This window comes from Macaca fascicularis, chromosome 1, assembly GCF_037993035.2.
Source record: "Macaca fascicularis isolate 582-1 chromosome 1, T2T-MFA8v1.1".
Lineage (NCBI taxonomy): Eukaryota > Metazoa > Chordata > Mammalia > Primates > Cercopithecidae > Macaca > Macaca fascicularis.
In genome coordinates this window covers 125,401,653-125,429,257 of record NC_088375.1, presented here as the reverse complement: position 1 = coordinate 125,429,257, position 27,605 = coordinate 125,401,653, and the positions used below count along the sequence as shown (strand labels likewise).

Below are 27,605 nucleotides of genomic sequence, written 5' to 3'. Positions count from 1 at the left end.
AAAATTCACAATTTATCATCAGATTGCTAGTAGCAGAAGAAAAGGTCAGTGAACATTAAATCAACTTAAAATAAAAACACAGGGGAAGCTGGGGCAACATGGTGAAACCCCAACTCTGAAAAACTACAAAAATTAGCTAGGCTGATGGCACATGCCTGTAGTCCCAGCTACTTGAGAGGCTGAGGTGGGAGGATTGCTTGAGTCCAGGAGACCAAGGCTGCAGTGAGCTGTGATCATGCCACCACACTCCAGCCTGGATGACAGAGAGAGATCAGTTTGTTTACTCTCTGCTCAAAGCCAGTGGAGAAAGAAAAATAAAAATAAAAATTTTTGTTCATTGTTTTGCTAAGCTTCTACCAATGATGAGACAATAAAAACTTTAGATAAAATCTTACCTTTTTTTGTCAAATTTTTCCATACATTCTAGAGGCTGAATGAACTGAAGAACTTCGTCCCATTGACCATCAAGAATTAGCTGCCTGAATTAAAAAACAAACAAACAAACAAAAAAAACCAGTATGTCACCAAATTCAGGTTATACTAATTAAAAGCAGAACAGGTGACAAAACAGCATTCAAACTTCATAAAGCAGATAATGAGATTAACATTTTATTTGATTCCTCAAACAAATGTTACATAACTTTTTTTTTTTTGAGACAGAGCGTCGCTCTGTTGCCCAGGCTGGAGTGCAATGGCACGATCTCAGCTCACTACAATGTCCGTCTCCTGTGTTCAAGCAATTCTCCTGCCTCAGCCACCCGAGGAGCTGGGACTATGGGCTCACACCACTATGCCCCACTAATTTTTTTGTGTTTTTAGTAGACACAGGGTTTCACCATGTTGGCCAGGCTGGTCTCAAGCTCCTGACCTCAGGTGATCCACCCACCTCTGCCTCTCAAAGTGCTGGGATTACAGGCATGAGTCACCTCGCCTGGCCTAAATTTTTCATAACTTACTTGTAACGACATATACTATATGAGAAGAATGTGTGAATCTACAACCACTCATACTAACGTATATGTGGTTTTTGACCTACGTAAAAACATTGGACACGCTGGGCATGGTGGCTCACGCCTGTAATCCCAGCACTTTGGGAGGCCAAGGCGGGCAGATCACCTGAGGTCAGGAGTTTGAGACCACCCTGGACAACATGGCGAAACCCTGTCCTCTACTAAAAGTAGCTGGCCATGGTGGCAGGCGCCTGTAATCCCAGCTACTCAGGAGGCTGAGGCAGGAAAAGCTTGAACCTGGGCGGCGGAGGTTGCAGTGAGCCAAGATTGCACCACTTCACTCTAGCCTGGGCAACAAAAGCAAGACTCTTGTCTCCAAAAAAAAAAAAAAAACTGGACTAAGTCTAAAAGTTCCTATATTTCCATATTCATCTTACAGTTTTAAAGCTATTATACATTATTTTAAGAACAAGTGGCTGGGCGCAGTAGCTCATGTCTGTGGTCCCAGCACTTGAGGAAGCTAAGGTAAGCAATTCACTTGAGCTAAGGAGTTCAAAACCAGCCTGGGAAACATGGTGAAACCCTGTCTCTACAAAAAATACAAAAATTAGCCAGGCATAGTGGTGCATGCCTGTGGTCCCAGCGACTCAGGAGGCTGAGGTGGGAGGATCACTTAAGCCCACACTGTCAAGGCTGCAGTGAGCTGAGATTGTGCCATTGCACTCCAGCCTGGGCAACAGAGTGAGACACTGTCTCAAAAAAACACACAAAAAAAGAAAGAACAGGTGATCACTTGAGCCCAGCAGTTCAAGACTAGCCTGGGCAATATGCAAAACCCCATCTCTACAAAAAATTTAAAAATTAGCTGGGCATGGTGGTACATGCCTGTAGCCCCAGCTATTCAGAAGGCTGAGGTGGGATGATCGCTTGAGTCAAGAAGGTCATGGCTGCAGCGACCATGGTCATGCCACTCCACTCCAGCCTGGCAGCCTAGGTGACATAGCAAGACCCTGTTTCAAAAAAAAAGGAAAAAGAATTTTAAAAGCTGGGAGTGGGCCAGGCATGGTGGCTCATGTCTGTAATCCTAGCATTTTGGGAGGCCAAGGCGGGCGGGTCACCTGAGGTCAGGAGTTCAAGACCAGACTGGCCAACATGGCGAAACCCCATCTCCACTAAAAATACAAAAACTACAGGTGCCTGTAATCCCAGCTTACTTGGGAAGCTCAGGCAGAGAGAATCGATGGAACCCAGGAGGCAGAAGTTGCAGACAGCCAAAGTAGCACCACTGCAGTCCAGCCTGGGTGACAGAGTGAGACTCCATCTCCAAAAAAAAAAAAAAAAAAAAAAAGAAGGGCGTGGTGGCTCACACCTGTAATCCCAACATGTTAGGAGGCTGAGGCAACATGGTGAAAACCCATCTCAACTGGGGGTGATTTTGCACACCGTCAGGACATTTGGCAACATCTAAAGACATTTTTGGTAGTCACAACTGGGGATACTACTGGGATCTAGTGGGTGGAGCTACTGGGATCTAGTTGGGGATGCTGTTAAATATTCTACAACAAAGGACAACCCTCCACAACAAAGAATTATCTGGCCCAGATGCTAGCAGTGCCAAGGCTGAGAAACTCTGCTCTACATTGTGAATTCTATGTGAAATCTACAGCTTTGAGAAATCTAACAATAACGTTTACACTGAGAATGAAAACAGCAAGGAATAAGAACAAGTTTCATCCTACTTTAAATGGTCTATGGGAATATCCAAAAGTTACAAGGCATTCTTATTTCTTTTCTTTTACAATGGCAATTTCCGTATTTTTGAACGTTTTAGAACAGAGAAATTTCAAATGGGAAGGATGGGCAGGAAGACCTACACAGGATTAACAATATTCTGCAAAGAAGAAATATTAATAAAAGCAGGATGGGCACAGTGGCTCACGTTTGTAAATCCCAGCACTTTGGGAGGCTAAGATGGGAGGATCACTTGAGGTCAGGAGTTCAAGACCAGCCAAGGCAGCAATATAGTAATAGCCCATCTCTATAAAAAAAGTTTAAAATAAAGAAATTTTTTAGGCCGGGCGTGGTGGCTCACGCCTGTAATCCCAGCACTTTGGGAGGCTGAGGTGGGCGGATCGTGAGGTCAGGAGATTGAGACCATCCTGGCTAACATGGTGAAACTCCGTCTCTACTAAAAATACAAAAAATTAGCCAGGCGTGATAGCAGGCGCCTGTAGTCCCAACTACTCGGAAGGCTGAGGTAGGAGAATGGCGTGAGCCCGGGAGGCAGAGCTTGCAGTGAGCCAAGATCCCACCACTGTACTCCAACCTAGGCGACAGAGTGAGACTCCATCTCAAAAAAAAAAAAAAAAGGAAATTTTTAAAATAAAAATAAAGCAATCACAGCATCTCATAATCATTTTATAAAGGTGAATTTCAATATTCAAAAAGAAAGGATGTAATTTCAAAGGCCAGCCCTTTAAGATGAACATATTTAGTTTTTTTTGGTTTTTTTGTGTTTTTTTTTTTGAGACAGAGTCTTGCTCTGTTGCCCAGGCTGGAGTGCAGTGGCACGATCTCGGCTCACTGCAAGCTCCACCTCCCAGGTTCATGCCATTCTCCTGCCTCAGCCTCCCGAGTAGCTGGGACTACAGGCACCTGCCACCACGCCCAGCTAATTTCTTGTATTTTTAGTAGAGACGGAGTTTCACCATTTTAGCCAGGATGGTCTCGATCTCCTGACCTCGTGATCTGCCCACCTCAGCCTCCCAAAGTGCTGGGATTACAGGTGTGAGCCACCACGCCCAGCCAAACATATTTAGTTTAATGAAAAACCTACTATTTTATTATTATTTGCATTTCACCTAAGACCAGTAAAATTTCATCATAAATCAAGCAGGAGGGTACTTGAGAGCAGCCACTGTTAAATTCTAGGAGTATTAATGCTTGAAAGACAGTGCTTAAAAAAATACTACACTAAAAACTAAGCTCTCTGGGGCTGGATGATATTCATAACACAAAATATAGGGAAGTGCAACAAGTTTAAATAGACTCCCCTAATATAATAAAGCTTTGTTGTTGTTGTTGCTGTGTTGAATGGTTCCTTAAGTTAGGAATACTTCATTTTTTTTTTTTTTTTTTTGAGATGGAGTTTCCTTCTTGTCGCCCAGGCTGGAGTGCAATGGTACGATCTCAGCTCACTGAAACCTCCGCCTCCTGGGAGGAACACTTCATTTCTTAAGGCTTTCCAAATCACAAAATGCCACATGTCCAAAAATCTGTACTTCTTGTCAAGGATATTTGGTATCTCATAAAAATAGAATTACATTTCTGCCTGCAAATTTGGGATTTTCTGTTTCTATCCAATTCAAACTAGAATATATTTAGCTTTCCATTTTGGCAAACATGTTACTTCACTTTGCCTTGCAATTCCACCTCTAAGAATCTTGTCCTAAGGAAATAATCCAATATATAGAAAAAGTCTCAGCCAGATGCATTGGCTCACGTCTGTAATCCCAGCACTTTGGGAGACCAAGACAGGCAGATCATTTGAGGTCAGGAGTTCAAGACCAGCCTTGCCAATATGGTGAAATCTTGCCTCTACTGAAAATACAAAAATTAGCCAGACGTGGTGGTGTGCACCTGTTGTCCCAGTTACTTGGGAGGCTAAGGCAAGAGAATCACTTGAACCCAGGAGGTGGAGGTTGCAGTGAGCTGAGATCACACCACAGCACCCCAGCCTGGGCGACAAAGCAAGACTCTATCTCAAAAAAAAAAAACAAAAAAAAAAACTCATGTATAAAAGATGTTCTGTAGATAATTATTTAAGATAAATTGGGAACAATTGTGTAAAATTAGGGGAACCATTTAGGAAATTAAGTAAACTGGAAATTTTTATATGTAGCTGGAATTACAGGCATGCACCACCATGCCCAGCTAATTTTAGTTTTGTTTTTTTTGTTTGTTTGTTTGTTGGTTTTTGAGATGGAGTCTCGCTCTGTCGCCCAGGCTGGAGTGCAGTGGTGTGATCTCAGCCCACTGCAAGCTCCGCCTCCCAGGTTCACGCCATTCTCCTGCCTTAGCCTCCAGAGTAGCTGGGACTACAGGTGCCCGCCACCACGCCCAGCTAATTTTTTGTATTTTTAGTAGACACGGGGTTTCACTGTGTTAGCCAGGATGGTCTCGAACTCCTGACCTTACTTAGGTAAAATACCCACCTCGGCCTCCCGAAGTGTTGGGATTACAGGCATGAGCCACCACGCCTGGACTTGTTTAATTTATTATTTATTTATAATTTATTTATTTATTTAGTCTCGCTCTGTCACCCATGCTAGAGTACAGTGGCACCATCATGGCTCACTGAAACCTCCACCTCTCAGGCTCAAGTGATTTTCCTGCCTCAGCCTCCCGAGTAGCTGGGACTAGAGGCATGCACCACCACATGCGGCTAATTTTTGTATTTTTAGTAGAGACGGGGTTTCACTACATTGGCCAGTCTGGTCTCAAACTCCTGACCTCGGGTGATCTGCAGACTCCCAAATGGCTAGGATTACAGGCATGAGTCACCATGTCCGGCCTGAAGATTTTTTAAATATGAATTTGTAATCACACAGAGAAACCTTGTGATGTTAATAGATAAGGCACGATTCTAAATTACAAACACAACAGAATTGCAATTTTTAATAGATGCAAAAAAAAGATGCACAGTAATTACACTCTAAGAATGAAAACAGCAAGGAATAAGAACAATATTATGTCTGCGTGGTGGGGTAATTTTTCTTTCATTTATCTTTCTATATTTTCTACAATGAACACATTTTATTTCTATGGCCAAAAAATGGTATTTCAGAAACATTTTCTTACCTTTTCAAAGTCTCTGATTTTCTCAGTCAAATATCTTTTATTATGATACCACAACCACAATGGAGTTGTGACTCTTGTTCTTTTTAACAGACCTCTGGGTCTTACTACTGAAAACATTCTACAGAAAGCATTATTTTGTAAATGTTCTTTTTTATATTTTTGTATTTTTGAGATGGAGTCTCACACTGCTGCCCAGGCTGGAGTGCAGCAGTGCCACCTCAGCTCACTGCAATCTCTACCTCCCCGGTTCAAGCGATTCTCCTGCTTCAGCCTCCCAAGTAGATGGGACTACAGCCTCCTGAGTAGCTGGGATTACAGGTATGCGCCACCACGCCCAGTTAATTTTTACATTTGTAGTACAGGTGGGATTTCACCATGTTGGCCAGGCTGGTCTCAAACTCCTGACCTCAAATGATCCGCCTGCCTCAGCCTCCCAAAGTGCTGGGATTACAGGCGTGAGACACCATGCCCGGCCTATTTTGTAAATGTTCTATTTTTAAAATATTTTTTAAAATTACACTTACATAGCCTTTTCATGATTATAAAGTTCTGTCTGTATTAAATATATTACCTTATTAATACTTAACATCTCTTTGAAGGAGCTACAAACTTCACAGTATAATGAAATCATACCTCAGGAAAAGCATATCATCTGAAAACAGGCCATTTATGACTCCACTTTCCTTCTCCAGGGCCAGCATACTAATGTGAAGCTTCTTTGAATTCAGGAAGTCCAAAATTAGCTTAATGATTTCAACCTCTTTTACATTCACTGTTTCCTCAGCCGTCATATTGATAGCCTAAATATGAAACAGAAAAACAATAAAGCTAGTCCTATTGATTTATTTCTAAGTTTAACTGCCTGGAAACTACACATAACAGGTTTACTGGGAATCTTTAGTACACATATTCTGAAGTGAAGTTAACTTAGTATTTATCAAAACCAAGTCATTCTTTAATGTGTGACAATGGTATGGCCATGATTTTTTAAAGTCCTTATTTTTGAGATACATATTGGAATAATTACAGATTAAATGATATAAAGTTTGTGATTTACATGAAAATAATAGAAGAGAAGAGTGGAAAGAGATCAAGATGAAACAAGAATGATCATGGTTACTGAATCAGGGTGATAGGTAAATGAGGGTTATTATATAATCCTGTCTACTCCTACATGTTTAAAATTTTCCATAATAAAGAATATTTTAAAAAGTCATTAATAATCAAACCATGTTTAGCTATGTCCCAAATACATTGCCCCAGGTATGCTCTAATACTTCACTCAGTAAGTACTTAATGCCTTTTCTCTGTGACAGACACCATTCTGTACTCAGCAGACATTGGCCTTGCCTTAAGAAGCTTTAGCCTAGCAGCAATACCTAAATGATACCTGGTCAGTACAGTGGAGCCAAACAAAACAAGGTTAGTTAAGATGTGCAACTTTAGGTCAGGTGCAGTGGCATACGCCTGTAATCCCAGTACTTTGGGAGGCCAAAGTGGGAGGACTGCCTGAGCTCAGGAGTTCAAGACCAGCCTGGGAAACATGACAAAACCATGTCGCTACAAAAAATAAAAAAATTAGCAGGCCATGATGGTGTGCGTCTATATTCCCAGCACTCTGGAGGCTGAGGTGGGAGAATCGCTTGAGCCCAGGAGATCAAGGCTGCAGTGAGCAAAGATCATGCCAGTGCACTACAGCTTGAGCAACAGAATGAGACTCTGTCTCAAAAAAAAAAAAAAGAAAGAAAGAAAAAAGTACAACTTTAGTCAATATCAGTGATATTTCCATACTCTCCAAACTTCCTTCTCTTACCTGTAGGTCTGCTACAACTGAGCACGTAATGCTCAGGTTATGAATCCATAAAGATTTAGACCTGGGAGGACTATAAGATCATTTGTTCAACATTCTAATTTTACCAGTGAGGTCACACAAGTTAAATGGCCTAAACTGTTGCAGTTTTCAAATGTTAAGGCTCAGAGCAATGCAAAATACCACCACACTAGTGGAGTAGCCACAAAGAAACTTCATCAGATGAAACAGACTATAAGCAAATCTTTCTCACAGGACCAACTTACTCTAACGAAGCTTGCAGAAACATAAACATACACATGTGGACTGGGTGTAGAGACTCACGCCAGTAGTCCCAGCACTTTGTGGGGCTGAAGCAGGAGGATCACTTGAGCCCAGAAGTTAGAAGTTACATACAGTGAGCTATGATCACATCACTGCACTCCAGCCTGAACAACAGAGGAAGACCATGTCTCTAAACAAAACAAAACAAAAAAATATATGTAGGCCCACAGGTGTTGTTTCCATTTATTTAATTTTAGGTCAATTTATTTGTTCATAACAAGAAATGCAGATGTCTACCAGACTACAACGCTCTCATCAGCAGATGAGTACATTTTCTCCCTCAGCTAGAGGCCTGGGCATGGTGGCTCACACCTGTAGTTCCAGCACTTTCAGAGGTCGAGGTGGGAGGATCACTTGAGCCCAGCAGCACGAGACCAGCCTGGGCAACATGGTGAAGCATGGTCTCTACAAAAAAATATAAAAATTAGCCAACATGTGTGCCTGTAGTTCCAGTTACTCAGGAGGCTGAGGTGGAAAGGTCACCGGAGCCCCAGAGGTTGAGGCTACAGGGAGCAGTGATCATACCACTGCACTCCAGCCTGGGTGCTAGTGTGAGACCCTGCCTCAAAAAAAAAAAAAAAAAAAAAAAAAGAAGAAGAAGAAGGCTGGGCACAGTGGCTCACACCTGTAATCCCAGCACTTTGGGAGGCTGAGGTAGATGATCAGGAGTTTGAAGCCAGCCTGGCCAACATGGTGAAACTCTGCCTCAACTAAAAATACAAAAATTAGCTGAGCATGGTGGTGCGTGCCTGTAATCCCAGCTACTTGGGAGGCTGAGGCAGAACTGCTTGAACTCAGGAGGCAGAGGTTGCAGTGAGCCGAGATTGTACCACTGCACTCCAGTCTGGGCGATAGAGCCAGACTCCATCTTGGGGGAAAAAAAAAAAAACAAACAAGAAAAAAAAAAGGTGCTAGGGTAAACAAGGGACAAACCACAGAAAAACAATTATACGACTCACTCAAATATTTAATGACATCAGACTACACAAATCCCTCTACAGAGTAAGAACATGTCTGCTTCCGGAAACAGTAAATCACGAAGTTCTCTCCCAACACACCAGCTGCCCAACTCCGCATGCTTTAGGTTTCCCTTTGCTATCTTCTGAGCTGACCACCATCCTCCTGTTCATAGACTTCGTCCAAAAGAGGATACAATAAAATGAGTAACATTTCCACTCACTAAAACTCACTAAATTCTTTTTTTTTTTTTTTTTTTTTTTTAAGACAAGGTCTTGCTCTGTTGCCTAGGCTAGAGTACAGTTGCATGACCATGGCTCACTGCAGCCTTGACCTCCCAGGCTCAAGTGATCCTCCCGCTTCAGCCTTCCAAGTACCTGGGATCACAGGTGTGTGCCACCATACCCAGCTAATTTTTTATTTTATTTTTTGTAGAGACGGGATCTACCTATGTTACCCAGGCTGCTCTCGAACTCCTGGGCTCAAGCAATCCTCTCACCTCAGCCTCCCAAAGTGTTGGGATTACAGGGATGAGCCACCGTGCCCACCTTTTTTTTTTTTTTTTTTTTCAGGTTATCTGTGGAAACTACTCATTAAATTCTGATCATATCAGAACTGTCTCCCTAATATTATTCTTAGAGCACACTGATTAGTGATTTTAGCATTCCTCAAATCTTTAGATGAAAAACATTCCCTCCTCTGTAGGTTCTTAGATGGCACATCACATGTATCTCCATGTACCAACCACACAAACTTAATGCAGAATTGGGACTGTAATTTTTTTAATATAGCTCAATATACCAATGATACTAAACATTGTATAGGCCTCATATTCAACATTCAATCTAAATACTAGTCCAGATATAAAGTTAATCTGAATGGAATTTATGACAATAGTCCCACTTTAAATAATAACTACAAGTTTAATGCTGCTGTCATTTTTGGTGAATAAAGCCTAAAAGAACTACATTCTTACAAATACATATTTTATACTGACAGCTGAAGGTAACAGAAAATATATCCTAATTAACTTAAAATTGGTTCAAGTGTTTTTAAAAACAAAACTAATTAAAAAAAGATAAGTTTTAATTCTATACCTTGAAATTCCCAGTAGAATAGTATATTTTAATCACCCAACCCAGAATTTTTTTTTTTTTAAGACAGAGTCTCACTCTGTTGCCCAGGCTGGAGTGCAGTGGCACAATCTTGGCTCGACGCAACCTCCCCCTCCTGAGTTCAAGCAATTCTCTTGCCTCAGCCTCCTGGGTAGCTGGGATTACAGGCGTGTGCTGCCACACCCTGCTAATTTTTTGTATTTTTAGTAGAGACGGGGTTTTGCCATGTTGGCCAGGCTGGTCTCAAACTCCTGACCTCAGGTGATCTGCCCACCTTGGCCTCCCAAAGTGCTGGGATTACAGGCAAGAGCCACAGCACCCGGCACAGAATTTTAATTCTTATAAGCTTCACTGTTGCTGAATACAGTATAAATATAGGCATAGGCACATGCCTGATGACTGTATGTTAGAATTATTCTCTTCTAACCCCCTTGTATTACTGAAACATTTATACAGGCTCCCAAAATCCTACCTCTATAAGTGATATATACTATATACTTTTTTTTTTTTCAGAGAGAGTCTTGCTCTGTCACCTAGGCTAGAGTGCAGTGGCGCAATCTCAGCTCACTGCAACCTCTGCCTCCCAGTTTCAAGCGATTCTCCTTCCTCAACCTCCCAAGTAGCTGGGATCACAGGCGCCCGCCACTGCACCTGGCTAATTTTTTTATTTCTAGTAGAGACAGGGTTTTACCATCTTGGCAGGGCTGTTCTTGAACTCCTGACCTCGTGATCCACCCGCCTTAGCCTCCCAAAATGCTGGGATTATAGGCGTGAGCCACTGCACCCAGCTATATACATATTTTAAACATCCATTTCCTCTAATCCCAGTTACTTTGGAAGGCTGAAGTGGGCAACATAGTGAGACCTTATCTTAAATAAATAAATAAATAAATAACATATAATTAACATTTTCTAATCTCCTCAAACTATTTACCACAAAGTTAGAACTTTTCTCTAATTCAGAGAAATAGAATTCAATAATAATTACTTCTTCCTCTCTCCTCTGGGGGAGCTATAAATCTGTAAAAGATTTTAACAAGTTTAGGAACTACTAAAATTATCTTTTAAAATGAGATGCACACATAATATGTGTTCAATAAATAACTATTAGCTGAATTAACTTGAGAGGTAAAAAGTCACCAAAGAAATGTCTCTACAAAAGTACAGAACAGATGACTATGGTTTTTTTTGTTTGTTGGTTTTAGACAGGGTCTTACTCTGTCGCCTAGGCTGGAGTGCAGTGGGTCAATCATGGCTCACTGCAGCCTCGGCCTTCTGGGCTCAAGCAATCCTCCCACCTCAGCCTCCCAAGTAGCTGGGACCACAGGCATGTGCCACTGGGTCCAGCTAATTTTTGTTTTTTTTGTTTTGTTTTGTTTTGTTTGTAGAGATTGGGTTTCGCCATGTTGCCCAGGCTTAGTCTGACTGTTTGAACTCCTGCACTCAAGCAATCCACCCATCTCGACCTCCAAAGCGCTGGGATTGCAGGCATGAGCCATCACTTTGGCCCAGATGACTTTGTTTTTAATTGTTCAAAAACCCACTGAAAAGGATGGAGCTGTGACTGAAGCAATCCAACTATTTAGCCCAAGTCAACTCTGACAGCTTCTTAGGTAGACCTGCTAGTCCACAGCACATGTGAACAAACAATTGTTTGCCAGATAGAATTTATATAGGTAAACAGTAAGAATGTATTCCACGGAAAACAAAACATAAAAGATTCTGAGTGTCTCAGTATTTCCTTATTAAATAACTTTTTTTTTTTTTTTGAGACGGAGTCTTGCTCTGTGGCCAGGTTGCCAGACTGGAGTGCAGTGACGTGATCTCAGCTCACCACAACCTCCACCTCCTGGGTTCAAGCAATTCCCCTGCCTCAGCCTCCCAAGTAGCTGGGATTATAGACACGCACCAACACGCCAGCTAATTTTTTGTATTTTTAGTAGAGACGGGGTTTCACCATGTTGGCCAAGATGGTCTCGATCTCCTGACCTCGTAATCTGCCCACCTTGGCCTCCCAAAATGCTGGGATTACAGGCATGAGCCACCGCGCCTGGCCTTAAATAACTTTTTTAAAAAAACATTTTTGAGGTTAATAATTAACATTTTAATTAATTTAATATGTATTTAATAATACATACATAATTTATCATCTTCACCATTTTTATGTGTACAGTTCAGTGGTAATAAATAAATCTATATCTTTTTTCCCTTTCATCCTTGCCTTCCCTCTTTCCCTTCCGGCCTCTGGTTAAAATCACAAAAACGTAATTGTGAATTTTCCTTTAAAAAGTAAATTTTACTTATATCCAATATCCAGACTAGGTAAAGAAATGAGTGTTCTTTAAAAATAAATATGACTGGAAACCAGCTAGAAGGTATTTAGTATTCTAGTCCTTAGATACAATTAACATGTACTGAAATTAATTCCAGATGGGGTCTCTATATGGACTCCTATTGATTACTATCTTAGTAAAACAAGATTAGAAGGATGTATTAAAGGGTTAAAAATAAAATTATTTTTAGAAATCTAAGATTAAAGGTAAAATGCTAATAATACATATGAAACCGTCGGGCGCGGTGGCTCATGCCTGTAATCCCAGCACTTTGGGAGGCCAAGGCAGGTGGGTCACGAGGTCAGGAGTTCAAGACCAGCCTGGCCAAGATGGTGAAGCCCCGTCTCTACTAAAAATACAAACAAACTGACCAGGTGTGGTGGCTCACGCTTATAATCCATGGGAGGCTGAGGCTGGTGGATAACCTGAGGTCAGGAGTTCAAAACCAGCCTGGCCAACATGGTAAAACCCTGTCTCTACTGAAAATACAAAAACTAGCTGGGCGTGGTGGTGCATACCTGTGGTTCCAGCTACTCAGAAAGCTAAGGCAGGAGAATCACTTGAACCTGGGAGGCAGAGGTTCCGGTGAGCCAAGGTTGCGCCACTGTACTCCAGCCTGGGTGACAGAGCGAGACTCTGTCTCAAAATAAATAAATAAATAAAATTTCAAAAAAATTACCCAGGCATGGTGGGGGCGCCTGTAATCCCAGCTATTCGAGAGGCTGAGGCAGAGAATTGCTTGAACCTGGGAGGCGGAGGTTGCAGTGAGCCAAGATTGCACCACTGCACTCCAGCCTGGGCAACAGAGCAAGACTCCGTCTCAAAAAAAAAAAAAAAAGAAAGAAAATATACTAGTAATAATAATATATTGACTCTGTGTATTTCCATACAAAGATACGGAAAAACTTCATGAAAAAATATCACTGGTACCTTTCTAACCAAATATAAGTAGATATGATTTAATTAAATGTTCATTTGCAATGCGGTTAAACACACAGTATGAAGGAAGAAAAACACAACAGGCTAAGAATTATTATAAATATAAGGATAAAAGAACTAGGGCACAGTCATCATAAACCTTATAGTCACGACAAAAGTGCTTAAGAAAGGCTCCATTAATCTGCAATTCCATCTCACACAATAAAAACTGCTCTCTTTAATCTTCCAAGTATTACAGAGTGCCTAACACAGAATAATAGTGCTTTACAATAGAAGTTCACAAGCAAAAATGCAGACAAGAAGATGAAGTGTCATGAAGCTTTTCAATAAAATATCAAACTGCAACACAGGACTACTGCATCTTTTTTTTTTTTTTTTTTTAAAAAGGAAGAAAAAAACTGCTAGCTGTTTTTAGTAACATGGCATTCAAAAAACTTTATGTTGCTGCCAGGTCACTTAATTTTAAATGTCCAGACCTGCAGGAATACATACGTGATGTTGCAAGTCACTTAACCTCTATGTGCCTCAATTTCTTCATTCATAAAGTAAGGGGATTCATTTGTCTAATTTCTATGATTTCCCTTCAAGTTTTATAAATTGCTTTAACTCACATTTCAATATCAGAAAGTACATATTCTTGGGAAATATCAATAATATATAGAAAATATCAAGTCTGGGCCGGCGCAGTGGCTCAAGCCTGTAATCCCAGCACTTTGGGAGGCCGAGACGGGCGGATCATGAGGTCAGGAGATCGAGACCATCCTGGCTAACATGGTGAAACCCCGTCTCTACTAAAAAATACAAAAAACTAGCCGGGCGAGGTGGCGGGCGCCTGTAGTCCCGGCTACTCAGGAGGCTGAGGCAGGCGAATCGCTTGAACCCGGGAGGCGGAGCTTGCAGTGAGCTGAGATCTGGCCACTGCACTCCGGCCTGGGCGACAGAGCGAGACTCCATCTCAAAAAAAAAAAAAAAAAAGAAAATATCAAGTCTGGGATAATCAGAAGCCTATAATTAATAAGGTCTGTTTAATAAGAAGAAACAAAATAGATTTGCATTAGATCACTTAAGCAAACAAACAAAAGAAAAGCTCTTTTAACCAAAGCTGTGATGTCTGCTAATCACCTAACATTTGTAACATGGGTGCAGCACATGTCCCTTCTTACTGTTGACAGCTGTTCTCAATTTATCAATTATTTTAATTTACCTTCTGAAACTGTGAATGATTTTTGGCCAGAAGAAATAAATTATGTTTAAAGCCGGTGCAACTTTATATAAGTATAAAAAGAAAAGAACCTAATATAAACTGTATGTTGTATATATGCATAAAATATCTCTGTAAAAAAACATAAGAAATTGATTATATTGGTTGTATCCTAGAAGGAAAACCAGATAATTAAAGAATAGGAATGGAATCTGTACATCAAAGTAGCCCTGTAACATGAGTTTACCTATGTAACAAACCTGCACATGTACCCCTGAACCTAAAATAAAAGTTAAAAAAAAAAAAAAGAAGAGGAATGGGAAGATAACTTTTCACTATATACCCTTTTCGAATTTTGTACCATGGACGAATATTACCTATTCAAAAAATTAAAAATAATAAAACATAAATAACAAATTTACATTTGCACACACAGAAAGAATTAGTAAACTAATGCATATAATGAAGTAATAACATTTCAAAGGAATTTGTATTTTTTCCGCATAACCCAAGACTTCTCAGATCTGATCTGATTTAAATACCATTTCAATCTTTCTTTTTTTTTTTTTTGAAGACAGGGTCTTGCTCTCTATCCCAGGCTGAAGTGCAGTGGCACAATCTTAGCTCACTGCAGCCTCTACCTCCTGGGTTCAAGAGATCCTCCCACCTTAGCCTTCCCAGTAATTGAGACTACAGGCATGCACCATCACACCTGGCTAATTTTTGTGTTTTTTGTAGAGACAGGGTTTCACCATGTTGCTCAGGCTGGTCTCCCACTCCTGGGCTCAAGAGATCTGCCAGCCTCAGCCTCCCCAAGTGCTGAGATTGCAGGCATGAGCAACTGCACCTGGCCTCAATCTTTCTTTATGAGATTAAGGACTAAGGTATGTGTGTTCTTTCCATATTCAAACCCAGACATTTTTTAACAAGTATGTTTAAAATTACTGAAGTACTAAAAATTCACAATATAAAAACGATTTTGTTACTCAAACTGCTCAATTAAGTCATGTAATGCAGAAAAGATAAAGAAAAAAATTGTAAACTTTGAGACTAACAATGTAAAATGTAGACCGGGCATGGTGGTTCACGCCCATAATCCCAGCACTTTGGGAGGCCAGGTGGGCAGATCACTTGACGTGAGGAGTTCAAGACCAGCCTGGCCAACGTGGCAAAACCCTGTCTCTACTAAAAATACAAAAATTAACCAGGTGTGGTGGCATGTGCCTATAATCCCAGCTACTCGGGAGGCTGAGGCAGGAATATGCTTGAACCCAAGAGGTGGAGGTTGCAGTAAACTGAGAGTGCACCACTGCACTCCGGCCTGGGTGACAGAGTGAGACTCTGTCCAAAAAAAAAAAAAAAAATTGTAAAACGTAAATCTTCCATTCAACAGAAACTTGCCACAAACAATTATGTTGAAAGACAAGGCACAAAGTAGGACTAAGTAAAACACACATAAAGATATAAATGGGGCCGGGCGCAGTGGCTCACGCCTGTAATCCCAGCACTTTAGGAGGCTGAGGCAGGTGGATCATGAGGTCAGGAGTTCAAGACCAGCCTGGCCTAGATGTGAAGCCCCGTCTCTACTAAAAATACAAAAATTAGCTGGGCACAGTGGCAGGCACCAGTAATCCCAGCTACTTGGGAGGCTGAGGCAGGAGAATCACTCGAACCCAGGGGGGTGGAGGTTGCAGTGAGCTGAGATCATGCCACTGCACTCCAGCCTGGGCAACAGAGTGAGATTCTGTCTCCAAAAAAAAAAAAAAAAAAAAGAGGTAAATGGTTATTATCTAGAGCATATAAATAGCATAAATAGCATCTTCAAAATCAATACCCTCAAAATTCCAGCTGAAAAATGAGCAAAAATCCTAGACAATTCACAAAAGAACTATGAACATCAATAAATTTATGAAAAGATGCTCAACCTCAATAATAGTTGTATAACAAGGTACCAACATGCTCACTTCCACACATAGTAAAACAAGGTACCCATTTATGGCCTACCAGTTTTGAAAAAGAAAAAAGAATACCTGATAATATCTAGTTTTGGCAACAGTGTGGGCAAATGCCTTCATATACTGTTGTTAAGAATGTAAACTGGGGGCCAGATGTGGTGGCTCACACCTGTAATCCCAGCACTTTGGGAGGACAAGGCGGGCAGATCACGAGGTCAGGAGATGGAGAGCATTCTGGCCAACATGGTGAAACCCAGTCTCTACTGAAAACACAAAAATCAGCTGGGCATGGTGGTGCATGCCTGTAATCCCAGCTACTCGGGAGGCTGAGACAGGAGAATTGCTTGAACCAGGCAGTCAGAGGTTACAGCGAGCCAAGATCCGCGCCACTGCACTCCAGCCTGGCGACAGAGTGAAACTCTGTCTCAAAAAAATAAAAATAAAAAAAGAATGTAAACTGCGATGGACTTTTTGAGAGAATTTGACAGCATGAAATTTTTACCTACAAAAATGTTGGCAGAGCGTGGTGGCTTATGCCTGTAATCCCAGCATTTTAGAAGGCTGAAGTGGGTGGATCACCTGAGGTCAGGACTTTGAGATCAGCCTGACCAATATGGTGAAATCCCATCTCTACTAAAAATACAAAATTAGCTGGGCGTCATGGCACATGCCTGGAATCCCAGCTACTTGGGAGGCTGAGGCAGGAGAATCACTTGAACCCAGGAGGCGGAGGTTGCAGTGAGCTGGGGTCACACCATTGCCCTCTGGCCTGGGCAACAAGAGTGAAACTCCATCTCAAATAAATAAATAAATAAAGTTAAATGTAAACTACCCAATTCCAATTCTTATAGAAACCCAGCCTGCAAAAATATTTGCAAATAAAAGAGGTTTCCTGAAAATTTATTTGTAATAGAGAAAAACTAGAAATAAACGGAACTCTCCTTAATAGCAGAATCGGTAAATAAATTACAGTAAATTCATACTATAACACAGGGGTCTCCAACCCCCAGGCCACAGACCAATACTGATCCATGGCCTGTTAGGAACCAAGCCGCACAGCAGGAGGTGAGCTGCAGACAAGGAAGCATTACTGCCTGAGCTCCCCAACCTGTTAGATCAGCAGTGGCATTAGATTCTCATAGGAGCACGGACCCTACATACGAGGGATCTAAATTGCAGTCTCCTTATGTGAATCTAACGCCTGTTGATCTGAGGTAGAACGGTTTCCACCTCTGCCCCTGTCCGTGGAAAAATTTTCTTCTAGGAAGCCAGTAAACCAACCAGTCTCTGGTCCCAAAAAGGCTGAGGACTGCTGCTATAGAATACTAATGCAGTGATGCATATCTATACATCCTAAAAAGGAAAAGTGCATCACAGAATAGTATAGCTATCAATAAATATTTGTTGAATGAATGAATATAAGTAGGTCCATTTATTTAAAAGGAGAGAGGCATAATATCTCTGTGTCTAAATAAATATACAAAGAAAGGTCTGAGGCCGGGCACAGTGACTGATGCCTATAATCCCAGCACTTTGGGAGGCTGAGATCAGAGGATAGCTTGAGCTCAGGAGTTCAAGGCAACATGACGAAACCCCGTCTCTTAAAAAAAAAAAAAAAAAAAATTAGCCAGGTGTGGTGGTGCACGCCTGAGGTCCCAGCTACTCAGAAGGTTGAGGTGAGAGAACTGTTTGAGTCTGGGTGGTCGAAGCTGCAGTGAGCCAACATTGCACCACTGCACTCCAGCCTGGGCGAAAGAGTAAGACCCTGTCTCAGGAAAAACAAACAAAAAACAAACAAACAACAACAAAAAAAACAACTCCACACACAAAAAAAGGTCTGGAATGATGCATGCCAAACTGTTCAGTGTGATTATCTCTGAAGAGAGGAATGGCATTGGGGTGGAGGGCAAGGATCTAGCAGAAGAAAAGGGTTGAAGGAGACTTTTTAATTTTTTTCTCCTGCCTTGGCCTCCCAAGTAGCTGGGATTACAGGCGCCCGCCATCACGCCCAGCTATTTTGTATTTTTAGTAGAAACGGGGTTTCACCATGTTGGCCAGGCTGGTCTCAAACTCCCGACCTCATGTGACCCGCCCACCTTGGCTTCCCAAAATGCTGGGATTACAGGCATGAGCCTCTGTGCCCAGCCAATTTTTAATTTTGTATCTTCTTCTTTTTTTTTTTTTTTTTTTTGAGACGGAGTCTGGCTCTGTTGCCCAGGCTGGAGTGCAGTGGCCGGATCTCAGCTCACTGCAAGCTCCGCCTCCCGGGTTCACGCCATTCTCCTGCCTCAGCCTCCCGAGTAGCTGGGACTATAGGCGCCCGCCACCTCGCCCGGCTAATTTTTTTTGTATTTTTAGTAGAGACGGGGTTTCACCATGTTAGCCAGGATGGTCTCGATCTCCTGACCTCGTGATCCGCCCGTCTCGGCCTCCCAAAGTGCTGGGATTACAGGCTTGAGCCACCGCGCCCGGCCCTCTTCTTTTTTAAGAGAAGGAGTCTTACTATGTTGCCCAGACTAGAGTGTAGTTGCTATTCCCAGGCCTGTTCATAGCACACTACTGCCTCAAACTCCTGTGCTCAATCTATTCTTCTGCCTCAGCTTCTTGCGTAGCTAAGGCTATAGGTATATGCCAGCTCACCTGGCTCAATTTTTAATTTTAAAGCAAAAAAGAACTATGAAAATGAAAAATATATACATATTAAAGGATTAGATCTCAAAAGTTCTAATCTATATTAAGGTACCAACTAAAGTAGAATCCCCAAAATAGGATTAACTGCTTTGTTTACAATGCAAAAACTACTGGGTACTATTTTAGGATCTTACATTCATTGTTTAATTGATCCTTACAAAAACCATTCTTCACCAGAAGGTAGCTTCTAGACCCCCTCCCACTCCTGTCATCCTCCTCTAAATATTTGTTAATCTCCCTCTTAAAGAACCCAAAATAGGCCAGGGGCGGTGGCTCACGCCTGTAATCCCAACACTATAAGAGGCTGAGGCAGGTGGATCACGAGGTCAGGAGATCCAGACCATTCTGGCCAACATGGTGAAACTCCATCTCTACTAAAAATACAAAAATTAGCCGGGCGTGGTGGCCTGCGCCTGTAGTCCCAGCTACTCAGGAGGCTGAGGCAGAAGAATCACTTGAACCTGGGAGGGGAAGGCTGCAGGAGAGGCAGGAGAATCTACTCAGGAGGCTGAGGCAGGAGAATCACTTGAACCTGGGAGGTGAAGGTTGCAGTGAACCGAGATGGCGCCACTGCACTCCAGCCAGGGCAACTGAGCAAGACTCCATCTCAAAAAAAAAATAAATAAATAAATAGGCCAGGCACGGTGGCTCATGCCTGTAATCCCAGCACTTTGGGAAGCCAAGGCGGGCGGATCACGAGGTCAGGAGATTGAGACCATCCTGGCTAACACGGTGAACCCTCATCTCTACTAAAAATACAAAAATAATTAGCCGGGCATGGTGGCGGGCGCCTGTAGTCCCAGCTACTCGGTAGTCTGAGGCAGGAGAATGGTGTGAACCCGGGAGGCGGAGCTTGCAGTGAGCTGAGATCACACCACTGTACTAAAGCCTGAGCGACAGAGCAAGACTCCATCTCAAAAACACAAATAAATAAAAAATAAAGCACAACACTCCAGGTGTGCTCTGATCAAGAACTATACACAGTGAAACTAACATATCCCATAATCTAGGCTCTTTACAATGAATACACCTAAAATTTCTTTATATCATCATCTATCTGTGAAATGCTATTTTTGCACTTCCAGCAATTTCATTTCCAAAGCTTTTCTTAAAGTTTCAAAGAAAACCACTGGGCGCAGTGGCTCACGCCTGTAATCCCAGCACTTTGGGAGGCTGAAGTGGGTGGTTCACGAGGTCAGGAGATCAAGACCATCCTGGCTAACACGATGAAACCCCGTCTCTATTAAAAATATAAAAAAATTAGCCGGGCGTGGTGGCGGGCCCCTGTAGTCCCAGCTACTCAGGAGGCTGAGGCAGGAGAATGGTGTGAACCCAGGAGGCGGAGCTTGCAGCGGGCAGGAGATCACGCCACTGCACTCCAGCCTGGGCGACAGAGTGAGACTCTGTCTCAAAAAAAAAGAAAAAAACAAAGATTTTATAAAAGGTTCCACTTTCTTTTTCTTTCTCATCACATCAACAAGAGTCACAAAACATGGTACTTAGCCATAGGAAAAAAACATTATTTGAGTTACATACGTCAAGTGTACTATATAACGAGTAATTATAAATAGTATAAAATTTTATGTCTTTTTGCATTGCATGTAGTACTGTTTTTTCTTTCTTTCTTTCTTTTTCTTTTTCTTTTTTTTTTTTTTTTTGAGACTGGGTCTCACTGTCTCCCAGGCTGGTAGAGCCTTGTCAACCTAGGCTCAAGTGATTCTCTCACCTCAGCCTCCTCCCAAAATGCTTGGATTACAGGTATGAGTCACTTCGCCCAGCCCAGTACTATTTCTCTGTAAAATAGGATGTTGACTTATAAAACGAGAACAAGCTCCTAGCAGAGTGGAAAGCATGCAACTGGTGCTCAATAAATGTAAATTTCTTCCCTTCAGAGCTCCTAGCCTTGGTAAGGACAATGTGTCAAAAGGACTGCTAATGAATTGCTGCGGGAGAGCTACTGCGCTGTGCAGTATAAAAATTTACTTTGGAATAAGCTTACTTATTTTTGAAAATATTTCAGTAATTTAAAAAATATCAAGTCAGGTGCGGTGGCTCATGCCTGTAATCCCAGCACTTTGGGAAGCCAAGGCAGGCAAGTCACTTGAGCCCAGGAGTTCAACACCAGCCTGGGCAACATGGCAAAACCCTATCTCTACAAAAAATACAAAAATTAGCTGGGTGTGGTAGCAAGCACCTGTAGTCCTAGCTACTCGGGAGGCTGAGGCAGGAGGATCACTCGAGCCCAGGAATTTGAGGCTGCAGTGGGCTATCATCACGCCACTGTACTGCAGCCTGAACGATAAAGTGAGACCCTGTTTCAAAAAATAAATAAATAGGCCAGGTGCAGTGGCTCACGCCTATAATCCCAACGCTTTGGGAGGCCGAAGTGGGTGGATCACTTGAGACCAGGCGTTCGAGACCAGCCTCACCAACATGGTGAAACCCTGTCTCTTCTAAAAATAAAAAAATTAGTCAAGTGTGGAGGTGTGTGCACCTGCAATCCCAGCTACTTGGGAGGCTGAGGCAGGAAAATCACTTGAACTTGGGAGGCAGAGGTTGCAGCGAGCCGAGATCACACCACTGCACTCCAGCCTGGGCAACACAGCGAGACTCTGTCTCTAATAATAATAATAATAATAATAATAAAAAATAATATTGGAAAGTTCATTGAGATCAATTATGTTAAACGTACCATATAAAGAAACTCCTACTTGTGATAATATTCATCTGAAGCCATTTAAACAGGGGAAGTTCAGGTAGGTAATGACTGAGGAGTATTTACTAAGTATTAACAACACGCTACAAACTGGGATACAATGATCGAGCTATTACGGTGAACAAGACTATAGAACACAAAAGAAAGGTTTTAAGGGAGTGTGTGGTATAAATTCCTTTTTTTTTTTTTTTTGAGGCAGAGTCTCGCTTTGTCGCCCAGGCTGGAGTGCAGTGGCATGCACAATCTTGGCTCACTGCAACCTCCACCTCCTGTGTTCAAGCGATTCTCCTACCTCAGTCTCCCGAGTAGCTGGGATTACAGGCACATGCCACCATGCCCAGTTAATTTTTGTATTTTTTATAAAGACAGGGTTTCACCATGTTATCCAGGCTGGTCTCAAACTCCTGACCTCAGGTGATCCGCCCGCTTCAGCCTCCCAAAGTGCTGGGATTACAGGCATGAGCCACCACACCCGGCCGGTATAAATCCTTTTTAAAGGGTATCTTTTCATTTCAACAAAAACAAACTCAATATAGAGAAAAATTAGTTGAAATATGCAAGCTTTGGCTATTCAGTGTAATAGTCTCAAAACTGAAGTATCCTCAGGTGTGGGCCAGCATTGGATTTGGAGTTTGAAGACCTGGGTTTAAGTCTTCTGTTCAAAAATAATACACAGGGTCAGGTACGGTGGCTCTCGCTTGTAATCCCAACACTTTTCGAGGCCAAGGAGGGTGGATCACCTGAGGCTAGGAATTCGAGACTAGCCTAGCCAACATGGTGAAACCCCGTCTCTACTAAAAATACAAAAATTAGCCTGGCGTGGTGGCAGGCACCTGTAATCCTAGCTACTTGGGAGGCTGAGGCAGGAGAATCACTTAAATTCAGCAGGCGGAGGCTGCAGTGAGCTGAGATCGTGCCACTGAACTCCAGCCTGGACGACAGAGAGAGACTCCGTCTCAAAAAAAAAAAAAAAAAAAAAAAAAAAAAAGGTAATCAACAGATGCCTTCCAAAGTGCTTTCAACTCAGAGCCCATTCTCAAACTAAAACAATAGCAAGCATTATCACTATTTTACGGAATGAGACATTAGTCAATGTTAGGCTTAGTAGCTCTTACAAGAATGCAATCCGTAGCAAAAGAAAGCTCAAATACAGGTAATCTGATTTTTCAGCTTACTGATCTACTAAGGAAAACTTCAAATCTTTTCATAACTAAAGCGTTTCTGAAACTGCAGCATACATTAAGTATTTCACATGCTGTCCATTAAATAACTAATAAACTCTATTTCACAAACAGGAAAAGAGGTTGAACACCATTATGTAAGTAGTAACATAGGATTGTACCCCTGTTCTCTTATGACACATTCTTAACAGTACTGGTTTTTAAGACGAGGGAGAAAAGAACCAGGAAATGGACCAGTGGGAGACAAACATAGGTTAAAATCCTGTCAAAAAAGAAAAAAAAAAAAAACTTACGTCTTCATAATGGCATCCAAATTCAAGTGTCTGGGTTTTGGCTTTTCTACCTAACAATATACTGTTGTGGCTTGACTTTTCCATTACCGTGTAATAATGTTTCTTTCCTATTAGAAGCAATCTATCCTAACCTCCCAAACCTAAGGTAGAATTACTCATTTCATCTTCTTCCTAAATGAGACCTCGAAAATATGCCATATAAAGGAAAATGGGCTCTTAGGCGTTTCTCCTTCTTAGTAAAATGTCAATGCAACATATGCCAACGCTGGAGACAAAAAAATTCTACTTGGATTTACTGTGAAAAAAAGATTTATAGCATTTTTTAAACCTACATGTTCATTTATGTGCCATTAACTTTTTGAGGCATTCTACAGAGTCTACAACAAAGAGAGAAATAACTATTAGGATCACAATCTATGAATCTGGGTGGAACAAAGACTTCTCCTTTCATTACGCAGAGAAAACCAAGTTGCCAAAAAAAAAAAAAAAAGGTCCCCTCAGATACCATGCACGGTTACTAACTGCATGTCTGTGTACAGAGAAGCAAAAATCATCTGGTCAAAAGCCCAAATGCCGCCCTGGCCAACCCTCGCCCCCGCCCCCGCCCCCTTTGCCCACGGCCTCGCCCCAGAGCTAGAGTTCCAATATTTTTCTCCCCAATAAAGAGAAGAGGTTTAACCCTTTGAGTTCCACAACCTTGCGTTCTTCTACGCAGGCGCCCCTCCAGTACAATCCCAGTTCTAAATCGAGTCGCTGCCCCTTTCCGCGACCACACCCAGACCCCCAAAGGCCTGCTCCCAGAGACCACTGATGTAAGAAAAGCCAAACCCGGCCCCAGCGGGGCTCCCAGCCCCGCCGCTCCCTCTCCTCCTCCGGGCCAAGGCGTGCCTAGAAAGGGACGCGAGCGCGCCCCTCAGTTCTAGCACGGGCTCGACCAAGGGGCGAGGAAGGAAGAATCGGCGCAGCGGCGAAATGGGCACGAACCTCGAGCTCACTTGCTGCTCGGTGCCAGGGCGAGGGGTGTCGCTCTGCCCCCAGAAACCGACTGGTAATGTGAGAAAGGTGTGGTCCAGGAGCGGTGACCTCGGACCGGGGCCCAGCAGTTCTCAGGTCCTCATCCCGCGATGCTGGGGCCTCACCCACGACCCCAGTCCCCTCCCAGTCGGCACCCAAGCCTACTAAAGACCCCTCTCTGGGGCCGCAAACAGCCCTCGGGGCCGCCCAGTCGAAGCCGTGTCAGGTGGTGACAGGAGGCGACGGGTGACCACGGCAACCCGAGGTGTGCAGCTGTCCGACCCCGCCTCCGCCTCCCGGACACACTCACCTGAGGGCTCCAGGGCAAGCCCGGAGGAGCGACGGAGGAGAACGCGGCTGGGAGGCCGGCGGCCAGGGCACCGAAGCGGCCGGCTCCGGTCTGCGGCGGGAGCACGAGGGCGGCGGTCTGGGTTTGGCGTCGGTCCTCCCTCCTGCCGCCCGCGCGTCAATCCATCAGTTCGTCAACCCGTCCTTCTCACGTCGGCCCCTCCCGGCCCCGCGACTGCTCAGCTCAGCCTCTTGCAGACTGCGGTTGTCAAATGCCGGGGAGCCGAGCTCTACCCGCGAGCGGCAGCCAATCGCCGCGCTTCCCCGAGGCGCCTCAGGACCCCGCCGCGCGGGGCGGCCAGGCAGGTGCCTGAGCCGAAGGGCGAGTCGGCTGGGGTGGGCTGGGCGGGGCTGGGCTGGACGGGGCGGGGCGGGGCGGACCCAAAGCCTGCGCGGGGCGGGGGGCGGGGCGGGCTTGGAAAGACCGGCTAGGGGCCGGGGGAACCAGCAGGACGCGCGCGTCAATAGCGTGAGACCAGGGGCAGGGAGTTAGACCCGTAGCAGGTCGGTGACCCCATGTCCCAAAATAGCACTAACGGGGTTGTCGCCTCCAAACAGAGAAGACTGCGCATTAGGATTGACTCTTCGTACTCCTCCCAGATAATTAATAAAGGTGAATGAAATTAATGTCGCCTTCTACCCTTCTCTCGCTGCTTTCCTAGGTCCCACTTCATCCCAGAAAACTCCAGTAGTTTGTCCCCTTTCTGGTTTCTCATTTTGTAAAGGTGATTTGCCTTGAAAGCATTTTTCAGTTACTTAACATTTAACATGTTCAGTTTTATCTACCCCTGTTGGTTGTAAGCCACTTATTCCACAAATATACGTGATGCTCAACCGAGCTGAATTAAGCATCCAGGAAGTATAACCATAAGGAAGAATACAATTACACAAACCTGTAAGAACATCATCCTCGGCCAGGCGCGGCGGCTCATGCCTGCAATCCCAGCACTTTAGGAGGCTGAGGCGGGAGGATCACCTGAGGTCAGGAGTTTGAGACCAGTCTGGCCAACATGGTGAAACCCCATCTCTACTAAAAATCCAAAAATTAGCCGGGTGTGGTGGCAAGCTGCCTGTAATCCCAGCTACTCGGTAGGCTGAGGCAAGAGAATCGCTTGAACCCAAGAGATGGAGGTTGCAGTGAGCCGAGATCATGCCATTGCACTCAGGCCCGGGTGACAGAGTGAGACTCCGTCTCACAAAGAAAATTTAAAAAAAAAATCATCCTCACAGAGGCGAAAGTCCAGAGTGAGCTGGACCTCCCAAAAGGGGAAAATGGGGTAACAGTCTGGTAAAGAGAATAAACATTAAAAATATTTCTGGCACTCCCATGCTTATGCGTATTGCAGTACTATTCACAATAGCCAAAATATGGAATCAACCTAGGTCAATCAACAGACAAATGGATAAAGAAAATGTGGTACATATACACAGCGCAATCTTTGTTTTTTTGTTTTTGAGATGGAGTCTCGCTCTGCCGCCCAGGCTAGAGTGCAGTGGTGCGATCTCGGCTCACTGCAAGCTCTGCCTCCCGGGTTCACACCATTCTCCTGCCTCAGCTTCCCGAGTAGCTGGGACTACAGGGGCCCGCCGCCACCTCCGGCTAATTTTTTTTTTTTTTTTTTTTTTTTTGTATTTTTAGTAGAGATGAGGGTTCACCGTGTTAGCCAGGATGGTCTCATCTCCTGACCTCATGATCCGTCCGCCTCGGCCTCCCAAAGTGCTGGGATTAAAGGCATGAGCCACCACGCCCAGCCACACAATGCAATCTTATTCACCCATAAAAAAGAATGAAATCCTGTCATTTGCAGCAACATGGATGGGACGGGAGGACATTATGTTAAGTGAAACAAGCAAAGCACAAAAAGACAAATATTGCACGTTCTCACATATATGTGGGAACTAAAAGAATTGGATCTCATGGAGGTAGTGAATACAATGGTGGTTACCAGAGGCTGGAAAGTGAGTGGAGGGCGAAGGGGGAATAAAGAGGTTAATGGGTACAAAACTACAGTTACATAGCAGGAATAAATTCTAGTGCTCGATAGCATAATTGGGTGACTATAGTTAACAGTAATCTATTCTATATTTCCAAATAGCTAGAAGAGAAGATTCAGAATGTTCCCAACACAAAGAAATAGTAAATGGCAGGCCAAGCGCAGTGGCTCACGCCTGTAATCCCAGCACTTTGGGAGGCCGAGGTGGGCAGATCAAGACCATCCTGGCCAACATGGTGAAACCCTGTCTCTACTAAAAATACAAAAATTAGCCGGGTGTGGTGGTGCGCGCCTGTAGTCCCAGCTACTCAGGAGGCTGAGGCAGGAGAATCACTTGAACCTGGGAGGCAGAGGTTGCAATGAGCTGAGATTGGGCCACTGCACTCCAGCCTGGTGACAGAGCAAGACTCTGTCTCAAAAAATAAAAGAAAAGAAATAACAAATGCCTGGGCACAGTGGCTCATGCCTGAAATCCCAGCACTTTGGGAGGCTTAGGCTCACTTAAGGCCACTAGTTAGAGACTTGCCTGGCAACATAGTGAGACTCCCTCTCTACAAAAACGAGAATAAAAAATTAGACATGGCGAGACACACCTGCAGTCCTAGCTACTTGAGAGGCTGAACTGGGATGATAGTTTGAGCTCAAAGTTCGAGGCTACCGTGCGCTATAATCACACTACTGCACTCCCACTGGGGTGACTGATTGAGACCCTGTCTCTTAATAATAATAATGCATGTTTAAGGTGATGGATATCCCAATTACCCAGATTTGATCATTACACATTGTATTTACTCTAGAAATATGTACAACTATTATGTAATCATAAAAATTAAAAATAAAATTTAAACCATATTTCTGGGAATACAAAATTTTGTCCAATTCATGATAAAAGAAGCGAGAGCTTGAAGATACACATTTTTTTTC

At 43.3% G+C, this 27,605-nt stretch overlaps 1 protein-coding gene across 44 annotated transcripts in view; it reads right to left on the bottom strand.

Annotated features, from left to right (window-relative positions):
• WDR47 (WD repeat domain 47) overlaps positions 1 to 24,890 on the bottom strand; it is a 71,697-nt gene extending 46,807 nt beyond the window's left edge. For 8 of the 44 annotated variants that reach the window (XM_045365867.2, XM_065548594.1, XM_073999972.1 and 5 more), the window contains exons 1-3: positions 24,650 to 24,890; positions 6,444 to 6,610; positions 396 to 479 (exon numbers count right to left, since the gene is read on the bottom strand). In XM_045365867.2, coding sequence (XP_045221802.1) covers positions 396 to 479; positions 6,444 to 6,601 — 242 coding nt within the window. In that variant the 5' untranslated portion in view covers positions 6,602 to 6,610; positions 24,650 to 24,890. Of the gene's footprint in view, positions 1 to 395; positions 480 to 6,443; positions 6,611 to 7,886; positions 8,075 to 24,021; positions 24,277 to 24,309; positions 24,564 to 24,649 lie in introns of those variants that run through there. The other 36 variants (XM_065548607.1, XM_073999973.1, XM_073999967.1 and 33 more) reach the window with 12 other exon arrangements.
• Between the last annotated feature and the right edge of the window lie 2,715 nt (positions 24,891 to 27,605).